Here is a 26573-nt window from a genome sequence, read left to right on the forward strand (position 1 = left end):
TTTCCATGTTTAGAACTATGTAGGTGAATAACAATCCTTCTTTACAGAGACTTATACAGGCTCATTCTGTGCTTCCAGTCATACACCAAAACTGTCAGAATCTAGATTCAAATCTAGTTCTACCTGATTCATTCGATGACCAAAGTGCTATACTCTTTTTGGAACACTGTAATCATAGAAACTATTGACAAACGCCCTTAGTAAGATGGTGGACATGATCATATTTGGATGCCTGCGTCAGTCAGTAAAAATCGGTTAAGTTTCCACCGATTCTATCAATACAGTGAGTCCATTGTAGGAGTCCTCCACATAAAGACAAGTGGCCTAGTCCCTGTCTCCAAAGCTATCACAGTAAAGTTGGGAAAGCAAAACACATATGCATTCAAGAAAATTTTAGGGCTCAGTTGTCTGATATTTAGAACATAAACTTTCAATGAGATTCCTAGAATTTCTGTGCAGAGTCTGTGATCTTCCTTAGACTGCAAGCTCCATGGAAGAGAGGTAACTGGGCCACTGTTGTATCACAACTGTAGCTGTTCTACAAAGATTTGTTGCTTGATGACTGATATAGACTATGGTTACAGAAGGTTTTACAGAAAGAGTAAGTCTTGAATTGCTTTCTTACAAAATAAGTAATCTGAGGCTAAGTTTTTTTAAAGGGAAAGAAAATGAGTAATCAGTAGGTGTTCTATAAATGTGAAAGGAATGGCTAGGAGAAGCAAGAATAAAAGAATTAGCAAAGGCGGACTGGATAAAGAAGATCTATCACAGCGTTGTTAATCAGCTATACTCCAACATAAAATTAAAAAAAATAAGCAGAGATATGGTAATGGACGTGATGTGCAAAGAGACAAGTGAAGGACGAAGAAAGAAGCAGGCCCTGCATTGATATCCAGAAACCAGAATTCACTCACAGTTTTCAGCAGCCGCTGTCAAATGTTCCCAAATCTCTGGGCTGCAATATCTTTATTTGCAAAATGAAGAGGATGAGGTATATACAAAGCTTAGCCACTCTCTCCTTCCTTCCAATCCAAGGACTCAAGAACTTGCTAATGACGGGATTCATGCTAGAAAAGAGCATGTTCAGAATACTGCTTTAGGTCCAGGAATCTATATATTTTTTTAAAGTTCCACAGGACATCAGCCAGGCTTGCTTCTTAAACAAAGGAGAGTAAGTACACACAACGACAAAAATCTTTCCAGCTGTAAAATTCAGAAGTTTATATGGGAAACTCAGCAGGATGGACTAAGTGGAAGAAGGCTGAGAGGCCTTAAAAGCCATAAGCGTTCTCCCCCTTCATGAAACCAGCAGGCACTGTGCCCAGAGGGAAAACTGTGCATTTTTGTGAGTTGAAGTGGCAGGCTTGGGCCGTAACTTTTTTCAGCCACTCACTGGGGTCTGCAGACGTCGACGGGCTCTGCACCCAGGCCTTCTCCCAGGAAAGCCCTTCGTCCTTGTCCTCCTTGCTCCTGCAGGGTCACTGCAGGTCGCTTTTGAAGAATATGAGAGATCGCAATTTGCACTGATAATGGGTCTCACATCTGGGTGGGACTGCACTTATTTAGAAAACCCTGGGACACTTCTAGGATGAAAAGGCAGCCGAAAAAAAGCAAACATCTGTCCCGCATTGCTTCACTAAAGGTGACTTCCAGAGGATCCTAAATCACTAAAAAAGTCACTTGGACATCTAACCCCATGGGTTAGACAACATTGGAGTGCTTGCTCACGAGCTGTATTTATTTAGCGATTAGCCCAGCGTTTCGATTTTAGGGCAAAAGGCGAGCCAGATCGGGCGGCTTGAGGTAAGGATCAAAAAGGTCACCCATCTTTTTGCCTGGGGACGCTTGCCTCCTTACCCCGTTAGTGTGACTATTTTTCTGGATTGGATTTTTTTTTTCTTTTCCCCCCTTAGGTACTCTATGTAGCCCCTCCATTCTCGGAAGTGGGCGCTGGGGAAGCGTGCAGCATCCTTCGGCCCCTGCGTGTCCGTCTATACCCGTCTAAAGCAGGTCCCTTTTGGCTCTCGGCTCCGGGCGGCCCGGACACGAGAGAGAATGGAGGCGGCCGGGGGCGGGAGGGAGCGGGGTCCCTGGCCCCTCACGCGGTGCGGAGCGCCGGGATCCGCGCCGGGGAGGCAGAGCCGGAGCGCTGAGGACTCTGCTGCACCTCGCGCCGCCAGCCGCCTCCCGCCGCGGAGCCGGGGAGGGAGGGAGGAGGTCGGAGGAGGGCCGCGGGGCCGGGCGGGGGCCGCCGGGCGGCCCGGCTGCGCTGACGTCACCGGGCGCGCGATTCGGGCTGGAGCGCTTTAAAACAGGAGCGTGCGAGCGGAGATGCTGCTCCGCACCGAGCAGGCAGCTGGCAACAGCAGCGCTCACGGCTCCTGCAGCGGCTGCAGCCAGGGCCGCTCCCGGACCCGCGCTGCGGCAGGGACCCGGCCGGGCCCCGCGGCGCTTCTCCTCGGCGGCCCCGCGCTGCCCGCGCCCGCGGAGCCGCAGAAGCCCGCCGAGCTGCTCCTGGCCCGCCACGGTCTGCAGCCCGGCCGACTCTCCCCTCTCGCCGTCGCGGTCCCGCTGCCCGGGCACCATGGACACCTCCTCGGTCGGCGTCCTTCTGTCCTTGCCGGTCCTGCTGCAGCTGGCGGCGGGGGGCGGCTCGCCCAGGCCCGGCACGCTGCTGCGGGGGTGCCCCGCGCACTGTCAGTGCGAGCCGGACGGCAGGATGCTGCTCAGGGTGGACTGCTCCGACCTGGGGCTTTCGGAGCTGCCCTCCAACCTCAGTGTCTTCACCTCCTACCTGTAAGTGCGCCCCGGCTGTGCTTCGGAAAGCGGGCAGAGGGAGGGAGGCAGGTGGGCCCTCCACCCGTTTTGGGGGCTCTTCGGCTCCCGCGTGCTCTGGAGGGGGCGAACGAGGTTGCCAAGGGCGTCTTGGTCAGGCGTGTTTGGGCCCCTGGGAAACGCACGTGTCTTGGGGTAGCGCGCCGACACTTTCCGGGCCCCTCAGAGAAACGGTGGCTCCAAGTGCAACCCCGGGGAAAGCGCTGGTGCGCTGCAGCTTTGCAGTCCAGATCTAGGCACGTTGCCGCGCGAATTCCTCCGAGTGCAGGCATTTGTCTGCAATGTGCACATCTGTGCCCCTGAACCTGGAACCCAAGCTACCCAATTGGTCCCTGCCCCAACCTCCGCCTCCTTGTCCCGTCACGTTCCGCGAAGAGATGGGCTGGAAAAAGTTTCCCCAAAGGAGAACTCCAAGTTGTCCAGCTCCAAAGGAACTTATTCTTCATCCCTTGCGCGGTCGTGTGATGTAACCTTTTTCAGTTCTGTTCTGTTCTTTCTACCCCCCCCCCCTCCTTTTTTTAATGAAGTGATTAAAATGTGGCAACCACAAACCCCGATTAGAGCTGCCAGAACGTTATCTTTACCTTTGGCTGCCCGAGCCGCCCTTTGAAGTGCCCGCGGCCACTTTGTAATCTTTAACCATCTCCTCCTCCCGGGGAGGAAAGGGAAGTGGGTTTAAGGCGGCGGAGCGGGTAAACAGCGGCGCCCACACCCAAGTGGAGACTTGAAGCACTCTGTCATCCCTCGGGGATCCTACCACCCCGTCTCCCCTCCCCCGCGCCCCCCATCACAGATCCAAAGCCCCAGTTGCGGAGACGAGGCAGCGGCTCGTTTCTTAATTTTGTCTCCGGAAAATCCAGGCCTGGAGGGTAACAGGTGGCTGGGTGGATGAGGTGACCCAAGGGGACCCCGATTCTTGGGAACCGAGGCGACAACTGTCCATCTCCCCATCTGAGGCTCGCTGCCTTCAGGCAGAGAGACCCGAAGGAAAAGGGACCACTTGGGAAAAGAGGCACTCGTGACCGCAAGGTTACACGTCTGGGTTTTAACCCCAGGCACGCCGGTGAACCCACCCCAAACCCTGGCAATCCCAGTTTCGGCTTCTCTGATGTACCTTGGCAGGAGCAAACTGGAATGTTTGTGAACTTGGTCTTTCCTCTGTTTAGTTGTTTTCTGGAGGGAAGAAACATGAAGAGGCTTGCACAACGCTTTACACTAGATAGTGATTCTTTTTCTAGAGACAGAGTGAGGAAGAAAAAAAAATTCTTTTTTGCTTGCTTTGATTTTGTGTTGAAAGGGAGGGATTATCCTGCTAGATTTTAGTATTAGTAGATGGCAGTTCCCCTCCTCACCTACCATAAAACTATTTTGGCTGCTTTCCTTATCTGAAAAGATTATGGAATTAATCTATTTCCCCACAAGGTTTCCCTTCAGAGGCACTCATTGCATGATGCAGTGATATTTCCACAGCAATGGAAATCCACTCCCCTAAGTGATCATTCTCTTAAGAACTCACATTTCCTCCTCCTAAACAGCTCTCCGTACTACAAAGTAGTCTGTACTACTTACCTCCAGTCTGGATTTAACTGCTAAGTTTAGTGTTTCAAGAATCACGTATTCTGCATGGTGCATTTCTGCTAGTGGTTGGCAGTTGCATTCAAGAGCCTAGAACTGCTCTTGCCCATCACCCTGAAGAAATTGGTTAAATACAAGGGAGGTGTGCAATCCCCCCAAACTCTTAACTATTTAAATCATACAGTTGTTAGAAAACTCCTTAAGCATAGAGAAAATAAATATCAGGACTTTTTTTTTCCCTCTCGCTCATTTGTTGGGCTTCTGTTACTAAAAGCTGGCATTAGGGTTAGGGAATACTGCTTCCAGTCATTTCCCACATACCTCAAATGCATTTAACTGCTTCCTCCATGTGCTGGGGAGATCTGACTGCCACTGTTTCCTATCTTGCTATCATTATAGATAATCCCTCAGAGTTAAGATACCATTAGGAAGTTAATTGTCAGCTTTTTCTTGTGCTGTTTGATGACAACCTGTATCTGGCCTAAAGTGAAATTTCTCAGTGTTCTATATAATATTAAAACCCAGCGTGTCTGTGAAAAGTGTCACAGTGTATGCCAAATACTTGTATCTAATGGTTAACTTTTCAGGGAATGTGAGGGCTAAATGTAGAAATCAACCCTGAAGTAAATAACCAGACTGATGTTGTCCATAATGAGCAATTTTAGAATCTGGTCTCCTTATCTAAGACAAAATGCCAGAGGCCACTGGATGCTCTGCCTTAGTGGCTTGAGGGGTTTGGGGTTTGAGGGGTTTGTTTTGACAACCTCAGGAACTCTGCTGACATGAAGGGCAGACGGTGCCCTCTCTTGGTTACACCTAGCATTAAGTAACCATTTCTCCTTTGCTTGTGCACTCACACCCAAAGAGAAATCTTTATTTATTCATATCTGAATAAATAAGCTTGTATTTTACTGGTTATATTATTTTAGGAGATAACTTCTTTTTGCTCTTGAAAAGGAACATGAAGTTATAGCCCGGCTCCACGGGGGGCCCAGTGGTAATGAAGCTTTGATGAGAAAGTTACTGTGTGCAAAGACTAATGTGAATGAGAGGCCATACTTCTATCTCTTATTGTTTGTACTAAGTTATCACCATTTCTTTGAGTCCAAATGTTATCTCTTAATCTTCCTCCCCTCCCTAGAAGAGAACAAGCATTCCATTTTCTTCAAACAGCTTGATGATGGCAAGTTGCAGCTGTACACATTTGGCAAATAGATTTGCCACAATCTGATAACTGGCTAGTCCAACCTGTAGGTAAGGAAAGTTTCCTAAACCTCTTTATAGGAGGTTAGAGTTATTTTTGTACAGTTTTATAATCTTTCTTCCCTAGAAAAGCTAAACGTTAAGCCAGTCCAAACATTAATAGTAACTCTCTTTTCTTACTGAACTGCATTCTCCAGTGGATCTGTAATTGGACCACTGAACATGCGTGGTAGAAGCACTGGTAATTTTCAACCTTAACCTCTCTCTTATTCTCTCTCCCACTAATTATGTTCACCCAGCAGAAAATAAGGAACACATCAAGATTAAGACATAAAAACAGACAATAACTGTTTCCGAGGTTTAATACATCTGAACCTACCAGTAGTGATCTGTCAGAAATGAAGTAGTTCTAGCATCTAATCTTATAGATGAGTTGTTTTAATGTATCAAATTGGACATTTGTGCTAATAGGGTCTTAGAAGTAAGCTCTGTGTGCTGCTTTGATGTATCTTTCATCCAGTTAGTGTAGTATCCAAATAGAAAACTAAATCCTAATGAACTTCCTAATATAGTAAATATACTTTTCTTTATTCATCTAGAACAGTCATTTTATTTTTAAATGAAAACTCAGTTTTTTCCTGCAATTGCTTAAAAACATGAACATTTCAGCCACAGGCAAATACATGTCACATGAAACAAAGTTATCAGAAGAATTTTTTTTTTAATTTTATCAATTTGGTTACTTTTCTATATGTAACTTTCTAACAAAATTTAATTTTACACAATTGGTAAAACTAGGTTTAATAAAAACCAATCAAAAACCTCGGTTATAACTAATTAGCGACGGCCCTAGTGTCATACATGTACTGAAAGCATTTAAGATACACTTTAAATTTAAAGAACCTTTTCAGAATCTTACGTGAAAATTGTTTAATATGTTTCTACTTCCCTTCAAGCAAAGAAAACTATTTTAAATGAAGGAAATTTTTGTACTTTAGAGATGGTTGCAAAAGCCTTAATTGTTACAACAGTCTTAAAATTTAGGTCAGTTGCAAACTATAGTGTGCTCTACAACCTACTTGCAAAATTCATTTAAAATATAATGATATCAGTTACTTTTCTGCATTTTAATATTCTTTCTTTTTCTCAAGGATGTCTGGGTTTTCCTAGTAGTGTTTTTGTTATGGGGGATAATTATTGAAACTAATTGACTGAGTTAGTCTGAGTGAATTTTTTTTTTTTTTGAGATAGTGTTTCTAATTCAAGCAATCTTAATGGTATAGATTTACAAAAAATATTTTACTGTGTTCAACACATACATGACAAAGTTTGTGTAACAATAATAAATTTTTACATATAATTAGCATAATCTTCTATCAGATCTTCAATCTTTTCTCTCTTTACATGTTTTCTTCAAAGTAAAGGTGGAATTCTGATCAGCAACAAAAGTGGCCATCACAAATGAGTTATTAATAGAAAACTGGAATCAAAAACTAACCTTTGTAATTAAATAAATGTATATTTTAATATGGAGAAGGAAATGGCAACCCACTCCAGTGTTCTTGCCTGGAGAATCCCATGGACGGAGAAGCCTGGTAGGCTGCAGTCCATGGGGTCCCACAGAGTCGGACACGACTAAAGCAACTGAGCAGGAGCAGCATATTTTAATAATGAAACCGTTCCTACTTGGATGTGCTTGAAAAAGCTTAGAAACACAAAACTAGTCTGTAATTTCTCAAAGTCAAGTTTTGAACTGTTTGATAGTTTTTAATTTCCAAAGCATGTAACTGTCAAAGGTATAGACATAATATCCAAGTAAACAATTAGGTCATAAAATTAAAGACATTGCAGAATATTTACAGTTTTACAACTGGCACCTAATATCTACTTACTTTAATAAAACATTTTTATATTTCTTCTATTGAATTTATACATGGAAGTAGTTTTAGCTATAAATTTAAGTATGTTTCCCATTAAACCAAATCATATACCGTAAGTTAGAAATGAAAAACAGTAGTGAGCACTGCATTGAGCAATTTTGTCAAGTATTTCTTTTGGTTTTATTCACTTATTTATATAAATTTAGAATAATGCTAAATGGAACATTTCCTTGTGAACACCCCCACAAATGGGTATTTCTGGTAAATTGAATTCTTCATGAGAAGGCAAATTCCTTCCTCTGAGATTCAACGTCCTCACTCCTGTTGCAATGTTTCACTTTATACAGTCTCATTTTGTAGTAGAAAGATGAATCAGACTGGCATTAGAGTCACTGCTGATAGATTACTTATCAAAAATAACAAGCTGGTAATTTAGTCCTATTGCTATTTTTTATGTATCTTAGGATTTCATTTGTTAAATTACCCATGAATTCCAACCTACTACAACTCTTTGATTCCCAGATTCTATCAGCTTCAATCCACAGTTTTATTCAGTCGTCATAGATACCAACTACATGTTCAGTTTCACCCATGGAATTCCTTAGCTATGAGAAAAGGAGACACTGCGTAGGCTACACGGTGGAATGTTTCATAAATGTCTTCATAATGCAAAATTATTTTGTTTCTCCATAAATGACATAGTAGGAAGCAGGTTCATTCTTGAAATCTCTGGCATTTTTTCCCACTTCTTCAAGTTATTTTTTTTTTTTTTTGCACTGAGTCCAGTGGAAATGTCTTATTTGAAAGTAGTAGGTAGAAGAATGTTAATCATTTGATTTCAAAAAAATGGAATGTTATCTAGTAGTAATAGTAAAAGATGGTTAACAGGGTGTTTGAATTAGAAGGTTAAATCTTTTAATTAAAAAATCTTTAATTTTAATTGAGATATAATTGATCTATAACATTAGTGTCAAGTGTACAACATAATGATTCAATATTTGTATCCAATCATGATATGTAAGTCTATAGTAAGTCATAAGCCATAAGTCTATAGTAAGTCTAAGCCATAGTAAGTCTATCTAGCATCCATTAACCACACCCTGGGTTAACTAAATATTTTTAAGATGCTTTGGAAGCAGGAGTCCTTTCTCATATCCTCGTTCTCAATATTTAAGGTGAATTGACACATCATTTATTTGATAAGATGAACTGACACATTATTTGATTCAGAATGGAGAATTATTTCAAGGTTTTATCTATTCAATATTTAAATCTCAATGTTTAATATGGGTCAGGGAAGCTGGAATTTACTTTGAACATATGCAAAAGAACCATCCATTGTCCATGAAACCATCTTCCTTAAAATTGGATGGATTAATTCTTCAGGAGGTAATGATGGGCTCTCTTTCCTTCAGGGTTTATCTTCCTCCCTAGACTGTGAGCTCCTCCAGGCTAGGAAATTTTTCACTTTATTTCCCAAGTGCTCAGACCAGTACCTGGCAATTAAGGGATGCTCAGTAAATACTTGTAATGTTGAATTGAATAGAATTGGCTGAACCAGCTGCTGAAATCCTAATGGCTAAAAGGGCTCAGAGAAAGATGATAATTACTTGTCTGCAAGTAACAGAAAAACACAAATCTGCTGGTACCCCACAATTACAGCTCAGCCCCATTGGAAATATAGTTAAATTGTACTTATCTTAAATGATGCTACGAGTTGTTTAACAGACAGACCAGAATTTACATGTCTAAATTACTTTATTATTGTAATAACAATAATTATAACAGCTGATATTTATATTATTCTTTCTGAGTGCCCGGCATTATGGGGCTACTTTACTCAATCCCATGCCCCTCAACAACCTTCTGACACGGATACTATTCTCATACCTGTCTCGAGTGGCCTGTTAGCTTATTGCAAGACTGTTTCCAAGGCTCAAAATGTTTTAGGGCCTCTTTGAAATTGTCTTTTATCAGAAAACAAGGAAACCAGCCTTCTAATGTGTAGTTATGCCTCACAGTAATTATAATTAGTGCTGAAATGCTTCGGCACATTTTTCTTCTTAGGAACATAACTTATGAAGCCCCCATATGAGAAATATTTCTTCAAGGAATCCTAGGAAATGTAGTCTTTGGTTTTTGATAAGATGAGAATAATATTATATAGCTTAGGGCCAATATATTAAGTTTAGTAGCTACCTTTTCCTATATCCACAGAACCTATTTCTCTGATCTCCAAGTCAAAGATAAATGGTGGTGGTGCCCAAGTATTATAAAGAGTGATCAACTGACTAATAACTTCCAAGTTGAAAATGAAACTCTTTTTTTCTATGACCAGATCTGTGCATCAAATAAAGTAGCTAAGTTCTTTGAAACTATATCTCAATTCTGAGAGATGTGAGAGACGTGTATCCATAGAGCTGATTCACTTTGCTGTACGGTAGGAACTAACACAATATTGCAAAGCAACTGTACTCCAATCAAAATTAATTTTTTAAAAAGAGACATGAACTTTCTTAATAGGCCAATTTTATTTAAGTTTGTGTTTACCTTCAAAACTGGTAAGATAAGGTGAATTGACACATCATTTATTTGGCTCAGAATAGAGAATTATTTCAAGGTTTTATCTACTTACTGATCACTATGTAAACTCTGCATGGTTTAACAATTAAGCCAGTGAGACAGACTTCTGTGTAAATTAAAAATCTGGATAAGACAGAGAAAAGTCCCTTCCTTCAAACAAAGAAGAACTGAACTATCCATTTAGTTTCTTCAGTCCTTCCATTCATTTGCTGCTATAAACCTATGTGTTAATCATTTATTATATTACAAAGTCGACATGAAAAACCAATAGTTGACCAATTAATTATAAAGCATATTCAGCATAAAGAACATCTCCTCAACTAAGAACTGATGTTTAGAAAATTTAGGTTACTTTGAGATGCAATCTCTTACAATAGTATGCTTGACTTCAGTTTTCTATGAACAATAATAATTTTAAAATTATAGCAGATACAAACTACTATATATAAGATAGGTAAGCAACAAGATCCTACTGAATAGAATGGGAGCTATATTCAGTATCTTGTAATAAACCATAATGGAAAAGAATATGAAAAAGAATGTATATGTAAAAATTTATTCAGCAATCCCTAATTGTCAAGTGTCTCATTTTTAACATATGCACATTTTTCCATGTTCATTTTGTCCTTCTTTACTACAGGAGTTTGGCTTCACCTTCTAACAGAGACTGTAATGGTCAAGGAGAAAGAAAGCCATCTCACATGCATGTTACACACACACACACACACACACACACACACAGCAACACTCCAGTAAGAAACAGTTTCCTTTGTGCCACTTGCTCGGTGGAATGGGTGGAAATGATACACATTGACATGGCCTGGCAGTGGAGGGCCAGCCCTTTTCAGGGGAGAGACGAGGAGCTGCCTGTGAAGGCACCTTCAGTTCGCTTCAGAAGCTGAAATGCAGAAGACAATTGTCCTGGCACTGGGAGCCCAGCTCCAGCTGAGAACGCGTGCACCGAGCTGACCTTGCTCATCAGCCTGCCAGCTGGGATTAAGCTTTCCTCAAGTGGTCCCTTGTTAGTCCAGCCTTTTCCCCAGTGTTGCTCATCTTTCACTACTGGAAGCCAAGTGTTTCAAACTGTTACTCAATTTTGCAGCCAAATTCCTTTATTTTCTCCTCCACCTCCTCTTCTGCCCTCTCTCTGTCTGTCTCTCTCTCTCACACATACACACCAAATGATGACTAACCTTACATGCATGCTTTCCTTTCCAAAGTCCACATTAAGAAGAGAATCTAAGAATTTTTGTTTCACTAAAAAAAAAAAAACTAGTAAATATTCTTGTGCTCCTTTTTTTTTTTTTTTTGAAACCTTGATTAAGTAGAACAGGGACCTCTACAAAAGATGTCTCTGCAAAAATAACCTTCCTTTGATCAAAAAAGCCACAAAAGTGTACTTCTCAGGAAAGTACAAAACCACACATGATCTCAAGTGGAAAAAATATAAAGAATTTGCTGAATTTTTAACCTTAGCACATAACAAAGATATTATTTTAAAGTCGGCTGGTTAATGTGGGCTGTGTTAGAACTTTCATTGTGTTACGTTTGGGTTTACCCAGTGTTATTTTAATGAGTTTATTGGGTTCGACACACAAAACACCACATGGCGCTTTAAGGATTTCGGTTATAAATTTTCTTGTGAGGCACTTACTTGAAGGAACTCTGTTACATAATCCACTGGTCTTTAAATCTATCAGCATAAAAATAGCCTTTCACTCTTTACATACATAAAAGATTATTTAGCTATAAAAACCAAATAAAAATTTCCATGGAAGGAGCTACATTCCTTAATCATCTGTTATGTGTATTAATTAAGGTTTTCACAATAAGCATTATTTCCCTGTGAGTGTTGAATGACTCTACAGGATGAGTTTGGAGTCTTCTAGTAAAGACTGAAAGAAGAAATCTCCCTCTTTATTTTCTCTTCTTATTTCCTGTCCTGAAGGGACCCTTAGACCTGCCTGCATTTCACCATAGATGTACTCTATAATTAGCGGTGTTAACTGCCCAATAGAGTAAAACCAAAAAAAAAATAGCAAGTGAGATGGAAAAATAAGTGGGGAAATCGGCCACTCGAAGAAACTACCCAGACAGAACAGAGAGAGACGGCAAGCCCTAAACAGACATTCAGCCTCGGATGGTACCCTTCCCTTGGGTTTCTCTTGATGCTTCTCCATCCCTCTGTATCAGACAGTATCAGAGGAGGACTGACGGACACGTCTCCCTTAATGCAGACACTGTCCCCTGCCAGGACTGCAATCTACAAGATGAAGGGAAGTTTAGAAAGAAGAATCACAGGGATTAAAGTATTCAACCCTAAGCACACCAAAATTGGAGTCTTTGATTTTAAATTGAGGAAGCCACATTACTGTCGCTTTGGTGGGAGACCTGAACTCACTGAAGCCCCCATACCCCAGCAGCTGTTGTTCTCTGGGGCTCTGTGCAGTGGAGTCCAGGAGGAAGTTCAAGATCTTTTTTTCATTGAGTCTTCAAGCTCGAGTAACAAAAGGAAATCCCAGTTAAACCAGATTCTCCCAGGGTGTAAGCCAATCTCATTTGAAGATCTCAAGTTTTAGCAACATGATTAACTGACAGGATCCACCTTCCACCCTGAAGCTGCTGGCCTTGAGCATAATGTCCACTGCCCCAGGGTCTTATAACAGTGAGAAGTGTCAGATGGATACAGTCTGGTCCCAAATAACTATTACATAGTAATTTGAAGCCCCCTTTGCCTTAGCAGTAGGAACTCCTCAGAACACAGTTAACTGTATAAAGGGAAAAGAAAGGCTGATTTGTGGAGATTTATATTAAGTACGGTAAAATTAATTCAGAGGTTGAGCGAATAGCTAACTACATTTAGAGTAAGTTCTACTGTAAAGAACTAAAAGGATTAATCTTTTATCCAAAATTACCAGAATTACTAAGCTGTATACCTAAGGTCACATTACATAGTGCAAAATTGAAATTTAATCATGATTGCTAGAGTATTACCCTAATTGCCCAAATAAACAGAATTAAAATCACTTGGATGGATTGCAGAGGTTTTTGAAGAGTCAAAAGCTGTATCTAACCATAGGCTTTAGAATAGAAAAGACCTTCAGTTTAGTTCAGTTCATTCGCTCAGTTGTGTCTGACTCTTTGCGACCCCATGAATTGCAGCATGCCAGGCCTCCCTGTCCATCACCAACTCCCAGAGTTCACTCAAATCCACGTCCATCGAGTCGGTGATGCCATCCAGCCATCTCATCCTCTGTCGTCCCCTTCTCCTCCTGCCCCCAATCCCTCCCAGCATCAGAGTCTTTTCCAATGAGTCAACTCTTTGCATGAGGTGGCCAAAGTACTGGAGTTTCAGCTTTAGCATCACTCCTCCCAAAGAACACCCAGGACTGATCTCCTTTAGAATGGACTGGTTGGATCTCCTTGCAGTCCAAGGGACTCTAAAGAGTCTTCTCCAACACCACAGTTCAAAAGCATCAATTCTTCGGTGCTCAGCTTTCTTCACAGTCCAACTCTCACATCCATACATGACTACTGGAAAAACCATAGGACCTTAGAGTTGCCCTAATCCAAAAGCTTCATTTCCACAGATGATGAAATTCATGTTCATAAGAGGTAAACAACATGCCCCAAATCACGTAGGTGGTGAAGATGGGATTGGAACCCAAGTCTCCCAGAAACTTCAGTTGAATGATTCTTTTTTTCACGTTTTTGCGCCAACACCAGATACCCAGGTGAATTCTAAATACTCCATCAGTTCTCTAGATGTTGCCAAGTATCCTGTTGTTTATGCATGATACATGTTCATTTCTAGGTGTGTGCTTGAATCTTAACCCAATAAGATTTTGTTCCATTGCAGATACAGATGAAGTCCTCTCTCACCTAAAAATCTGTATGGCAGAGAGAAACAATCAGGTTAAATTGAGGAATAAACAATGTCCCAAGTTTCAGTTCATGGTCAGTAAACACGTCTTTACTGTCATTTAAATTTCACTTGGGATTTTAATTTGACCAAATTCAGGTTGCCTTCGTATCTGTTGTGCCTGTTCCCTTTCTCCTCTAGCCCTGAAATTCAGGTTCTCCTGATTTTTTGTGTGGATAACTGTTGCAGTCTCCTGTGTTGGTTTGCATAGAGCCCCAGAACACACACGCACTCCCTGCCACCCCATGAGTTTGTCCAGGAGGCAAGTCTGTTCATGTCCCCCTTCTAGTCCTTTAGTGGTTTCCCGTGGCTTTCACAGTAAACTTTAACTCCTTAGTTTAACCTACAGAATCACCGTGTCGCGCCTCATCCCCCACCGACAGACTCTGTTGTCAGCCCTCCCCTCCTCAGTCCCATGTCCTCCGGTCTCCAGCCATATCCAACTACATCCTGTCGTTTCCCTGTTTCAGGCCTCCAGCTTCTCAGATGTGTCTGTCTCTGCTTGGAATGCCTTTCTTCTTCTTCATCTTCACAGCTTCTGTGAGTCTTCCCATAGTCAGTTCAAGCATCACCTCCTCTAGAGAGTTTTCCGTGACCCACCAGTCCCTGGTGCTTCCACATCATGCTGAGCCCAGCCCTGTCCCAGCACACATCTCTCATGATTACCGTGCTCGATCTGTTCTCACTACTGGACTCCATATACCCCTTGATTCTCTTAGAGCAAAGAAGAAAGGAGTCTCCTTGGATTAGAACACAGAATCTCTAGGTACCAACCATGGTTTTCATTTTCTGTATTTTATGATGCTTTGTTATCTTGGGCCCTTGCATATCCAGGAGGGACAGAAGGGCTATCTAATCCTGGAGATAGCAGCAGCAACTCCCCTGTAAGTGTGCCTTTCATGTGCAAACCAAGCAACACAAGCCCACACCCCATCACCTTCTTTATCAGGCTCTTGCAGGGATTTTACCCTCTAGGTCAATATTTCCTGCGCTAATCCCCCCTGGGCCAGGTACCAGATAACTCGGGGCCACAGCTACACCTTGAGCCTGATGATATTACGCAAACTAGCCGATTTCAAGTCTGCTTATCCTGCTCATTCTTCCCATGGGAACCACAATAAAGGCTCTAGCCCCTGCTTTCTTCCCTCTCCTTCTATCACCCATGTGGTCCTGACCCGATATGTCTGCCTGCTCTTAGCAACGTGCATGCTAAGTTGCTTCAGTCGTGTCTGACTCTTTGCGATGCTATGGACTGCAGCCCGCTAGGCTCCTCTGTCCATGGGATTCCCCAGGCAAGAATTGGAGTGGGTTGCCATGTCCTCCTCCAGGGGATCTTCCCAACCCAAGGATCAAACACACATCTCCTGTGTCTCCTACACTGCAGGCGGATTCTTTGCCCCTGAGCCACGGGGGGAAGCCTGGCAACCGTGAATGACAAGCTGTCTTTTGCTAGCAGTCATCTTGAGGTCTAAGGGCAACACCATACCTGAATAACATGAAAACCTACATCTCCAAACCCTTTTGCCCCTGCACGCCTGTACCTGGTCAGCTTCAGAAGCAGCTGCAGCTGCGGCGCACTTGAGGGAGAGTCGGCCCAGTTTTCTCTCTTTAGGGGACCCGCCCTATTCCCTTAAACACTGCATAAGGCTTGTCTGTCATCCATGCCTAAGATATAAGGTGCCGTCAAATGTGTAACAGGGAGATGAACTGATAGAATCTCCTGTATAATCTTATAATGTGGTGACCAAGAAATACTTCCCTCTAAACTTGGCAGACTGCCTTGTTTGTAAATTCCCAAGACAGAAAAAAAAAAAAAAAAAATCAGAATGTGCTCTTTAGGGGAGACTTCCCTGGTGACCCAGTGGCTGGGACTCCAGGCCCCCAGTGTAGGGAGCCTGGGTTCGGTCCCTGGTCAGGACCCCACATGTCACAGCTAAAGAGTCCACCTGCCACAGCGAGGATGGAAGGTCCCAAGTGCTGCACCTAAGCCCTGGCACAGCTGAATGAATAAAATGTTTTTTGCAGTGCTTTTTAACACTCTTACTGCCTGTGTTTTCATGAGTCTCATAAAAGTTATGAATATCCCTATTTTAGAAATTAGAACATCTTTTGACAAAGCTCACAGCCTCGTCTTGAATAACGTGAGCAGCTTACTCTGGATCTCAGTTTTCTCATCTGTAAAATGGCAACAATAATGGCATTTACCTCACTGAATTGTTGTGACAGCTGGTAAACTAACAGATGTAAAAAATTTTCCATCGTACCTCCCATGTGGCCCACGCATAAAACATTAAGTGCTGTTGGTTTTGTTGGTCATGGTGGTACAGTTGGTATAACACTAAACCCACCTTTTTCAAATATGCAGTGTCACCTCTTACTGTTATCCACCTCAAAAAAATAGCTGTCCATGGGCCTAAAATGTTACAAGTGTAACTGCAGTTTTCATTAAACAATATTTTTTAATGTTAAAAACAAAAGAAGAAGATGCTTACTAGGTACAAGAGCAGGGGAAGCTTGAAATGAGTAAGACATCACCCACTACCTGTTCAGGTAAAAAGATTTCCATGTATGTATGTATTTATGTATTTGGCTATGCCAAGTCTTAGGTGCAGTATTCGCGATCTTCAGTTGGCAGCATGTGAGATCTGGTTCCCTGACCATGGATTGAATCCCGCCCCCGCACTGGGAGCTTTGAGTCTGAGCCGCTTGACCACCAGGAAAGTCCCCAAGTAAAAAGATACTAACTTTCAGCTCCGATTTTTTGTATCAAATAGATAAAAGATTCCGTGTATTGCATGGTGTTCCTATTTTCACGGGTGTGTGAGTGTTGTAGACCCTGCACGAGCCTCCGGGTGGGCCATTGAGTGCAGGCTTCATCACAGACTGTGAGCACATGGCCCAGTGTGAGGGGTGCACTTCTCCAACACGATGTCATGGATGGCCCACAATTTGTGGTCCTGGGTTTGAGTTGCTTTTATCCTCTTCCTTCTTGTCACCCATCCTCACAATTTTCCCTGAGTATGTGGGGAAAATTGAGTTTGATAACTTCTTGGACATTCAGAAGCTCACATCCCAGCAGTGGTCTTGCTGTGGCAGAAGGGGAGAGATGATGGATGCAGGGGACTTGGAGGAGAGGGGAGCCCAGCCTTTCTTCAGAGCCAAAGACGCACTCAGGGAAAAAACAAATTGTCAACACAACAGATGTGTTTTTTTAATATTAACAACTGAAAAAATAATTCTACTCTAAGGAGATAAAAGCTGATTTAAGGAATATGCTTATGCCTACCTGAAATTATCTTCGAAAGAGTTGAACTTTCATGAGGAATTTCAGTAGCTGTCTTTGGTGAAGAAGCAATTGGTTCAGTGCAATTAATTACAGGAAGGATCTTTGCAGTCAGTGATGACAATGAGACTAAAATTATTTCCTGGGGACTCTTGGATACCAGTGACGTGAATCTGGGAGTGGGGGAGGGACTCAGGTTAAATAAGGGGTCAGAGCACCACCAAGCTTGTATTTAAGCAGGAGGCCTCTGGAATTAGGCCCAGTGATCCCCAGCAGAGAGGGGAGATGGGCAATGGGTGGGAGGTTACTGGACCAGAGAGTCTTTAACTCTGCTGGATGAGCCCATGTCTCCATCTCTCCAGATGCTCGGCACCCCTCTGCAGAGAGAGCAAGGCTTTACCCCTGACCAGTGAAATTAAGAGAGCAGGTCTGAAAGGGGAAATCTCCCCTGTAGGAATACTTTTCTCTCTTACAATATGTGAAAAGACGATTCTGGAATTCTCAAGTGTCTACTGAATCACTAAAGTAAGAAACTGATGTATTTTGCAGCCCCAAATCCAATATGAGAAGAAATTTCAGACAGACCTTATGTGTTATCCAGCAACACAGATTGAAGAAGTGGGATCCGTCAGCCCAGCTTCATTAAGCAGTTTAAATAATCACTAAACCAAGGGGGATTAGAAGGCAGCAAAAGTCGAACAATTTCAAATGAAATGTCAGAAGGGTCTATCTCTTAGGTAAAGCAAAGTTCTTTAGGTGGAGGGGGAATAAGAAGAAAATGACAGTCCAGAGGAAACCGTGGCAAATAAGAAAAGAGTTTTTACAGTGGTGAGGTTCCCAAATGGTTCAGTGGTAAAGAATCTGCCTGCTAATGCAGGAGCCACAAGAGACACATGTTTGATCCCTGGGTCAGGAGGATCCCCTGGAGAAGGAAATGGCAACCCACTCCAGTATTATTGCCAGGAAAATCTCATGGACAAAGCAGCCTGGTGGGCTACAGTCCATGGGATCACAAAGAGTCAGACACCACTGAACTCCTGAACATGCTCACGCAAGAGAGACTCAAAGGTGAGGTGAATTGCAGGACCACAAGGAGAGTGAGACCAGAGGACGAGCTGCCCAGTGTTGCAGAGACCCTGGCTACTGTCTCTACTGTGAGGTTGACTCAGCCAAAGGGTAGCGTTCAGTCCTTCAAGGGTCTATACACACACACGTACACGGGCGCATCTCTGCATTTATACAGTGGACACTCATTTTGAAAACAACCTCCAAATCTCAAAATACATGTATCTACTCTATCTAGAAGGCAACTGACACACTGCTAGGAGCTGAGAAATCATAACATCACAATGCAGCAAAACCAAAGAAAGCCAACCATAATTGGAAAAAACCCATGTACCCCAATGTTCATTGGAGCACTATTTAAAATAGCTAGGACATGGAAGCAACCTAGATATCCATCAACACATGAACAGATAAAGAGGCCATGGTACATATATACAGAGGAATATTACTCGGCCATAAAAAAGGAACTCATTTGAGTCAGTGTTAATGAGGTAGATGAACCTAAAGCCTATTATACAGAGGGAAGTAAGTCAGAAAGTGGAAAACAAATATCACATATTCATGCGTACAGATGAAATCTCAAAAGATGGTACTCATGAGCCTATTGCAGTGCAGCAGTGAAGACACAGACAGGGGACAGACGCACGGAAAACGAGGGGGTGGGGGGGAGGGTAGGATGCATGGAGAGAGCAGCGCAGAAACACACACACTAATGCGTGCAAAATAGAGAGCCAGTGGGAATGTGCTATATGACTCAGGGAACCCAAACCAGGTTCCGTGACAACCTAGAGGGGTTGGGTGGGTTGGGAGCTGGGAGGGAGGCTATGGAGGGAGGGGACATATGTATATCTATGGCTTATCCATGATGTATGGCAGAAACCAACACGATATTGTAATTATCCTTCAATTAAAAATAAGGGAAAAAAACCCTGAAACATGCAGAGGAGCAGTGCTCTAGATGAGAAGTCTAGATCCATGGTTCTCAAGCTTGTCAACAGCTCAGCTTCACATGAGACCTCGTGGGAACTATCTCCAGGCCCAGATCACACACCAAGCTAAACTAAATCAGAATCTCTGAGGGAAGAAGCTAGGCATCGGAATGATTTTTCACTCCCCAAGGCAAATGGGAGGTTTCTACACACCCACAGTCAAAGCCATTTTGTGCAGCAAATCTAGGCTTCCCTCATAGCTCAGTCCATAAAGAATCCGCCTGCAATGCAGGAGACAAGGGTTTGATTCCTGGGTCAGGAAGATCCCCTGGTGAAGGAAGTGGCAACCCACTCCAGTATTCTTGACTAGAGAATCCCATGGACAGGGGAGCCTGTACAGTTCAGTCCATGTACAGTACAGTCCATGAGGTTGGTCGCAAGACTTGGACACGACTGAGTCACTTTTACTCACTCAAGGCAAATGCAACAGGCAGTCAATTTTGAGGACCCCTGGTCTAGGTCTAGCTAGCCCACTCACGAGCCATTGAATCTCCATAAGAGGCAGAAGCTCCCTGACTCAGTTTTCACATCTGTAAAGCAAGAGAAATGCGCACATGCTCAGAGCTTGCTCCTAGTTCGATCATTCTGAGTCCATCAGCTTGACATGTGAGGGTATTGTCCTAGGGCAGGTGTACCAGTCTTGAAGAAAATGGGAGGTTTCTACATACCCACAGTCAAGCCCATTTTGTGCAGCAAATCTGGGAACATTGTTTACTCTCCCACAGTGAGCGTTACTTAAAATGACTTTATTTGTTTTACAGTTTAGAGGGCCTCTGTAGGTAGCCTCAGGAGCCTATTCATTTCATTAACATTAAATCAACAAGCAGACCTTCTTTCTGCCTCTCTCAAGCAGGATTAATGGATTTTGGCATGATTTGTGCATCTAGCAGCAAAACCTCGTGCTGAGAGAGCTAGCAGGCTTGACTAATTCCCAGCAGTGCTAACTTCATAAACTTACTTTAAGCTTTTAACTTTGACTGAAGATTAAAGGTAATGACTTCACGCTGTTACATGTGAATGCATGATATTCAGGATGCATAGGAAAACTATACAAAATGACAAACTTTGATGAACTAACATTATATGTGTTTGCATGCATATGTATGTGTATAGCTACATGGTTTATATGCTTATGAAATACTCAATTCTGTGATGTAAAAAAAGATCTTCTAAAACACTGAGATTCACCTAATAAGTAATAATCATTACACTAAACAGGGTATTGACAGGTGCATATGTAAAGTGCAAACATGAGAACCTATAATTAGAATATCATAAATACACTAATAGAAGGCCCAGTGTTGTGAGAAGCTGTAACATGATGGACTGTTGACTCTGAATAATTTTCTAAGCAAAATGATTCTACTCTCTGAGACCAGTTATCACCTATAAAGAATCCTCCATACAACCACACTTATCCCTTTTTTTTCTTCCAGACAGTCTTAAATTCAAAATTCAGAGAGGTCTGCATGAAGAAAAGAGAGAAAAGGGAAAAATACAATATTTCCAGCCCATCTGACAAGACTACATAAAAAGCTTTTGATCAAAGGGTCTTAAGTACACTTTACTGGTGTGACAAACAACATTTTTATCCCTTTATTAGATTTATTTTCTTCTGAAAACTGCAGTGACCAGGGTATGGTTTGTGAAAGAAAGCTGGCAGGGTTGTGTTCTTTGATTCCTAATTAACACCTTCAGTCTCAAAGGAGAACCAGCAGAAATACCATAAAGTGTTGCAGCTGCATCGTGATTCCGCTTGGTTGGTTTGCTAAAAGTCGGCTGGGCATCGGCAGCTGCAATAAAGAGAAAGCTCAATGGATGTTTTGTATTGTGTCCACTGAAGTGAAAGAAGGCAACCATTTTAATTTTCAAATGGGCAGCTGCAGAGGGAGGTTTAAATGGAGCTAAATACAAGATTTACTGTTAATTTATAGTAAAGAAAATAAAATCCAACTTTCAAGTTTTTATGATCATATAGGAATTTTAGTGAGAAATTACAAACGATAATTTTGGCGCATTTTAGCTACTGACTGGAGGAATTTGGCAACAAGGAATCACATTCATTATAAAAAATCAAAATAGGTTTTTGGAAAGAGCCAAACTTTTAGAAATTGACATCTCCACTTTGAGAGGTAAAAGTTTCCCTTTCCTGTCTTTGGTCATGTAACTCCTTCGTCCTACTTCATGGAAACCCTAAAATTCATTCAGATCAGAATTGAGTAAGATTCCCTATGCACACACCCCCACCTCACTTTTCTTTAAGAGCGTGGAGTTGAATTTTGGCTTGAGTAGGAAGGGGAATAAAGGAGGCATTTAACTCTGGTCAGATAAATCTCACTCACATTCAAAAATGCAATTAAGGAAATATGTAAATCTAGATGTTTCATCAAATGCTAGCTAAGGGGTGACTAGTTCTTTTCAAACACAATGACTGAACTAAAGAACTTTAGTGTCTGTGTAAGAACCATTGTCCAAGCTGCAGTCCCTGTTGGTAACAGAGCCCGGCCTGGCCGTGGGAAATACCTACATATTTGACACAGGCCCTATTTCTGAGAGAAAACGGATGGAAGAGAAAGTATGGCGATTTTACTGTTGCATTCTAATCAGCCATGATCTGCCTAATTTGCTTTGATCAGGAAGATAAACTAATTTTTCTATGGGCTGGATAAAAGTAATTAGCAAGCCAAAGCTTTCATGTTATTTCAAAAGAGCTAAAGTAAAGAGGATCAGAAATTGTAATGGTGGGAGCTAAATTCATCTTTTCGGTTCATCTGAGAGCATTGTTAGTTCAAAATAGAATACTGACACAGAAGAGGAACTCTGGCTAAAGATAGTTTCATGGACTGCACAACCACTGTAAATCCTGGGGCCTACAGTGCTATGTAACTAAACAGAATTACAAAGGGTGATTTATAATTGGTATCTGTCATATAGCCCTGTCCTTTTGTGCAGAGACCTTTACCTTCATGTGAAAAGGTAGGATTATTGCCTCGTCCTGAAAACACTGTTGATTTTTTCCAAAAGCTCTGTATTTAAGTTGTTTAAGTGGTTGGAGTAGCTGGATGTGTTTATTTGAACTGTAAAGCTCTGCTCCTCTAAAGCATGCAGGTACAACCTACTTGGGATCCTACAATCCTGGATATACTAGAGTGAGATCTGAGATCAAACTGAAAAAGCTACTCGGGAACCTGACTCCCCAGATGCTTAAATTTCACAGGCTGGTTCACTGGTTTTTGCACCAGTTACCAGTTTCAGTAACGCCGTGTCCTCCTCTCCTGTTTTTTTCTAAACACCCAAACACGTGTAGTTATTAGATGAGAAGGAAAGATTTTGGAATATAGGATTTAGTTTCTTTAAAAAAATCCGCTACTTAGTGTTACTTTTTCTCTTGTTGATGTGACCTTTGCATTACTTCCTTTTCCAAGCTGTTGTACTAGATACGGTATCTGTAACCTTACTGTAAACTTAATTGCTTTTTTGGTTACTAATCTCCTTTGCTAGGGTTCTTAGATACCACAGTATGCATTTCATGTCAGGCTCATTGTGTCTTATAAAATAAGTAGATCTTTTTTTCAAAGGATCTCTAGGTGAGGTTGGAGCTCACCAAGTTTCAAAGTTATATGGAAACGATTGTTATAGAACAATTCCAAAGGAAACTGAAAAACAAGAGCACTATTCTAAATTACTCAAAATCATTTGATTTACTTTCTCATGTCTTCCCCTTAGTTTGGACAGCTACAGCCAGCAAACCTTTTAACTCTCTATCACTGTCATAAGAGTTCTTAATAATAGCATTGTTTAAAAATGCAAACAAGTCTGTTTTACTTTGTGGCTAAATATCACAAGATCTAGAAAAGAGGGTGATCGTTAGGACTAAGAAGTCAATCTACGATGTGGAGGAGATCTTAATAGTGTCAGGCTCATGTTCCCCCCACGGGGCTTCTCAGGTGGCGCTAAGGGTAAGAACCAGCCCCCAGGTCAGGAAGATCCCCCGGAGGAGGGCACAGCAATGCACTCCAGTGTTCCTGCCTGGAGAATCCTGTGGACAGAGGAGCCTGGCAGGCTATGGTCCATCGGGTTGCAAAGAGCTAGACTCGACTTAAGCAATTTAGCACGCACACATGTTCCTCCATATTCATTCATTCACTCACAAAATAACGTTTATCAATTGCTTATTCTGTGCTAAAATGAGTATCACAGTGCCCAAGATGAACACAATCTCTGCCTTTACAGAGGAGACAGACATTAGGGAAATGCTTTTTAAATGTATCTTATTAAGATTATGAAAGTGCTCTGGTGGAGTGCGTGAAATGAAGACCTTCTAGAACTAACGTTCTAGAAATGAAGCACAGGCTGGAGTCAAGACTGCCAGGAGAAATGTCAATAACCTCGGATATGCAGATGATACCTCCCTAATGACAGAAAGCGAAGAGGAACTTAACCTCTTGATGAAGATGAAAGAGGAGAGTGAAAATGCTGGCTTAAAACTCAACATTCAGAAAATGAAGATCATGGTATCTGGTCCCATCATTTCATGGCAAATAGATGGGAAACAATGGAAACAGTAACAGACTTTATTTTCTTGGGCCCCAAAATCACCGCGGATGGTGACTGCAGCCATGAAGTTAAAAGATGCTTGCTCCTTAGAAAGACAGCTATGATAAAACTAGGCAGGGTATTAAAAAAACAGAGACATTATTTTGCTGACAAGGGTCCATATAGTCGTAGCTATGGTTTTTCCAGTAGTCGTGTATAATTGTGAGAGTTGGACCATAAAAAAGGTTGAGCACTGAAGAATTGATGCTTTCCAACTGTGGTGTTGGAGAAGACTGTTGAGAGTCCCTTGGACAGCAAGGAGATCAAACCAATTAGTCCTAAAGGACATCAACCCTGAAAGTTCATTGGAAGGACTGATGCTGAAGCTGACACTGTAATACTTTGGCCACCTGATCAAAGAGCCAACTCACTGAAAAAATCCCTGATGCTGAGAAAGATTGAGGGCAGGAGGAGAAGGGGATGACACAGGATGAGATGGTTGGATGGCATCATTGATGCAATGGACATGAGTTTGAGCAAACTCCAGGAAATAGTGAAGAACAGGGAAGCCTGGTGTGCTGTATTCCTGGGGTCACAAAGAGTTGGACATGACTGAGCGACCGTACAACAACAAATAAGAGAGAATCCATCCAATGTCCATTTTAGTGCCAATATCAGCCTGGGTTAACTTCATGTACAGCACGGAATTCTTGACTTGCAAATTAATGCCCAACCATGTTCAATGCACAGGAATTGAAGGTCCACAAACCTGTGGAAAAGTAGAAGTGGAATCAGATGAGGGGAGGCGGGGGAGGGGCCGCTTTCTCCGTATCAGCTTCTTTCCTCAGGAGTCATCTGGCTCCACATCTCCCTCCTCCCTCACATAGTGGCTTCCATGCCAATCTGCCTTAGACTCCGCTTCCATTTCCAGTTGTTAAAGAGGGATGATTTTCTTCCTTCTCCACAATTTTTCCCACTCTCCAAAATAAGAATAAATGAATGAATGGTTTCTCAATGATGCTCTCAACTCTGCTGTGTCTTGAAACTTAACCCCACCCACTTCTGAGTCCACTGTTGGCTCTGCTGAAAGCAGGATGATGACAGATCTGCCCCCAGGAACTGCTCCTTATCAGTTCTCATTTGTGGGCCATAGTCACAACTCATACACCTTTTGTGGGCATGAGCGCTGCAGCTGCAATCCACAGTTTAGCTTTATCTAGACCTCCAGACTTCTGGTGACCTATGAGTCCCCCCCGCTCCACCTCCCCCTCCTTCAGGTCTCAGAAGGGACATGTCCTGCCTCTCTTCCAAAGCTACCCCCATCTTGGATTTCCCTCTTGTCTCCTGGGACCCATGCATGGGTTGTTTTATCAAGCAGGCATTTATTGAGAGTGTGCCATGCAAGGTGCTTTGGAAGAACACAGAGATAAAGACAATATCAGGTCATTTTCTTCTGGAAGTTTGAAATTAAAAAGATTGGTTTTCTTCCATACTATATTAAATTTGGTAACCGGGCACGTTGCCTGATAAAAGGATTTCCACTTAAAGGTAGTTATTCTGAGGGTATCCTCTATTTCTCCCTATTCAGTCTATTTATCATCATGTTCCCCACTGCTGCCTAGCACAGTACCTGGCACCTATACATGTTTTATAATATATATTTTCTATGGGTGGAATGAGGGGTTCCTCCCTTTGTTCTGCTATTTCCTCAAACTGTTCTCGCTTCTTTCTGCTTCCTCTCACTGCCAGAATTCTTGAATGAGAAGGCTATATTCACTGCCACCATTTCATTACCACCCACTCACGCTTTCATTCCTTTTGAAAGCAGCCTGCCACCCCCACCATTCAACTGAAAGCACCCTCTGAGACACCACCACAGACCTCCTCCTGCCAAATCCAGCTGGTCTTTTCTCAGCCTTCAATCTGCCTATCTGCTCTGCTGGAGTGGACTCTGTCAGCCATCCCTCAGCAGGGTAAGTTCTCCACAGTTCCAACCTCCAAATACATGTGTTTTGGAATCTGCTAGGCCTGGGCTTGGCCACAGTCCAAAGCTCAGTTTCCTTATCTGTAAAATGGGGCTAATAAAGCCTATTATCTCTGTCTGGCCCACACACAGACAGCTTCCTAATTGTTCTCCTTACTTTCCTCTCATCTCACACATGAGCTACTGCCAAATTTGTCGTCCTAAACTTCCCTGTTCAGAAAGCTCCAGCAACATCCAGAGACTGGAAAGCTCCGATTCCATTGCCTTGCACACGACGTCTCCACAGGCAGCTCGGTCAGGCCCACGTGTGCTCCAACAGCAGGAACCTGCAGGAACGCTTCAGGACCAAGCAGAGGGAGAAGGTCCCCTGGACTCAGACTGGCCTCCTTCTGGCCTTCATTTAATATCTTTTTATCTCCAGTGTCTTCATTACCAAATTGAAATATTAATGTAAAGCTATTATTCTTAATTAATTATTAAGGTAAAGATTAATGTAAAGCTCCTCCTAGTTCTAAATTCTCTGATTTTACCTTTAATAAGTGTGGCTTTATTTTTCCATACTTTCCCGTTGTTTCTTGTTCTTCAGGCAAGTTGGACCAGACCCCGTTTTTTGCTACTTGCTCCTTGTTTGCCTGCCTCCATCCATACCTCTGCTCTCACCAGTCTTTCTGGCTGGATTGGCTGTTTTTTTCATCTCCACTGTGAAAAGCCTTCTTCC

At 42.5% G+C, this 26573-nt stretch overlaps 1 protein-coding gene across 1 annotated transcript in view; it reads left to right on the plus strand.

Moving 5' to 3' along the window:
* The first annotated feature begins 2489 nt into the window (after window positions 1-2489).
* The window catches only part of LGR5 (leucine rich repeat containing G protein-coupled receptor 5), a 127181-nt gene continuing 103097 nt past the window's right edge, over window positions 2490-26573 (plus strand). Inside the window, exon 1 of the mRNA XM_019959765.2 lies at window positions 2490-2796. Within this exon, the coding sequence (XP_019815324.2) occupies window positions 2585-2796 (212 nt within the window). The 5' untranslated portion in view covers window positions 2490-2584. The remainder of the gene's footprint in view (window positions 2797-26573) is intronic.

This window comes from Bos indicus, chromosome 5, assembly GCF_029378745.1.
Source record: "Bos indicus isolate NIAB-ARS_2022 breed Sahiwal x Tharparkar chromosome 5, NIAB-ARS_B.indTharparkar_mat_pri_1.0, whole genome shotgun sequence".
Classification (NCBI taxonomy): Eukaryota; Metazoa; Chordata; class Mammalia; order Artiodactyla; family Bovidae; genus Bos; species Bos indicus.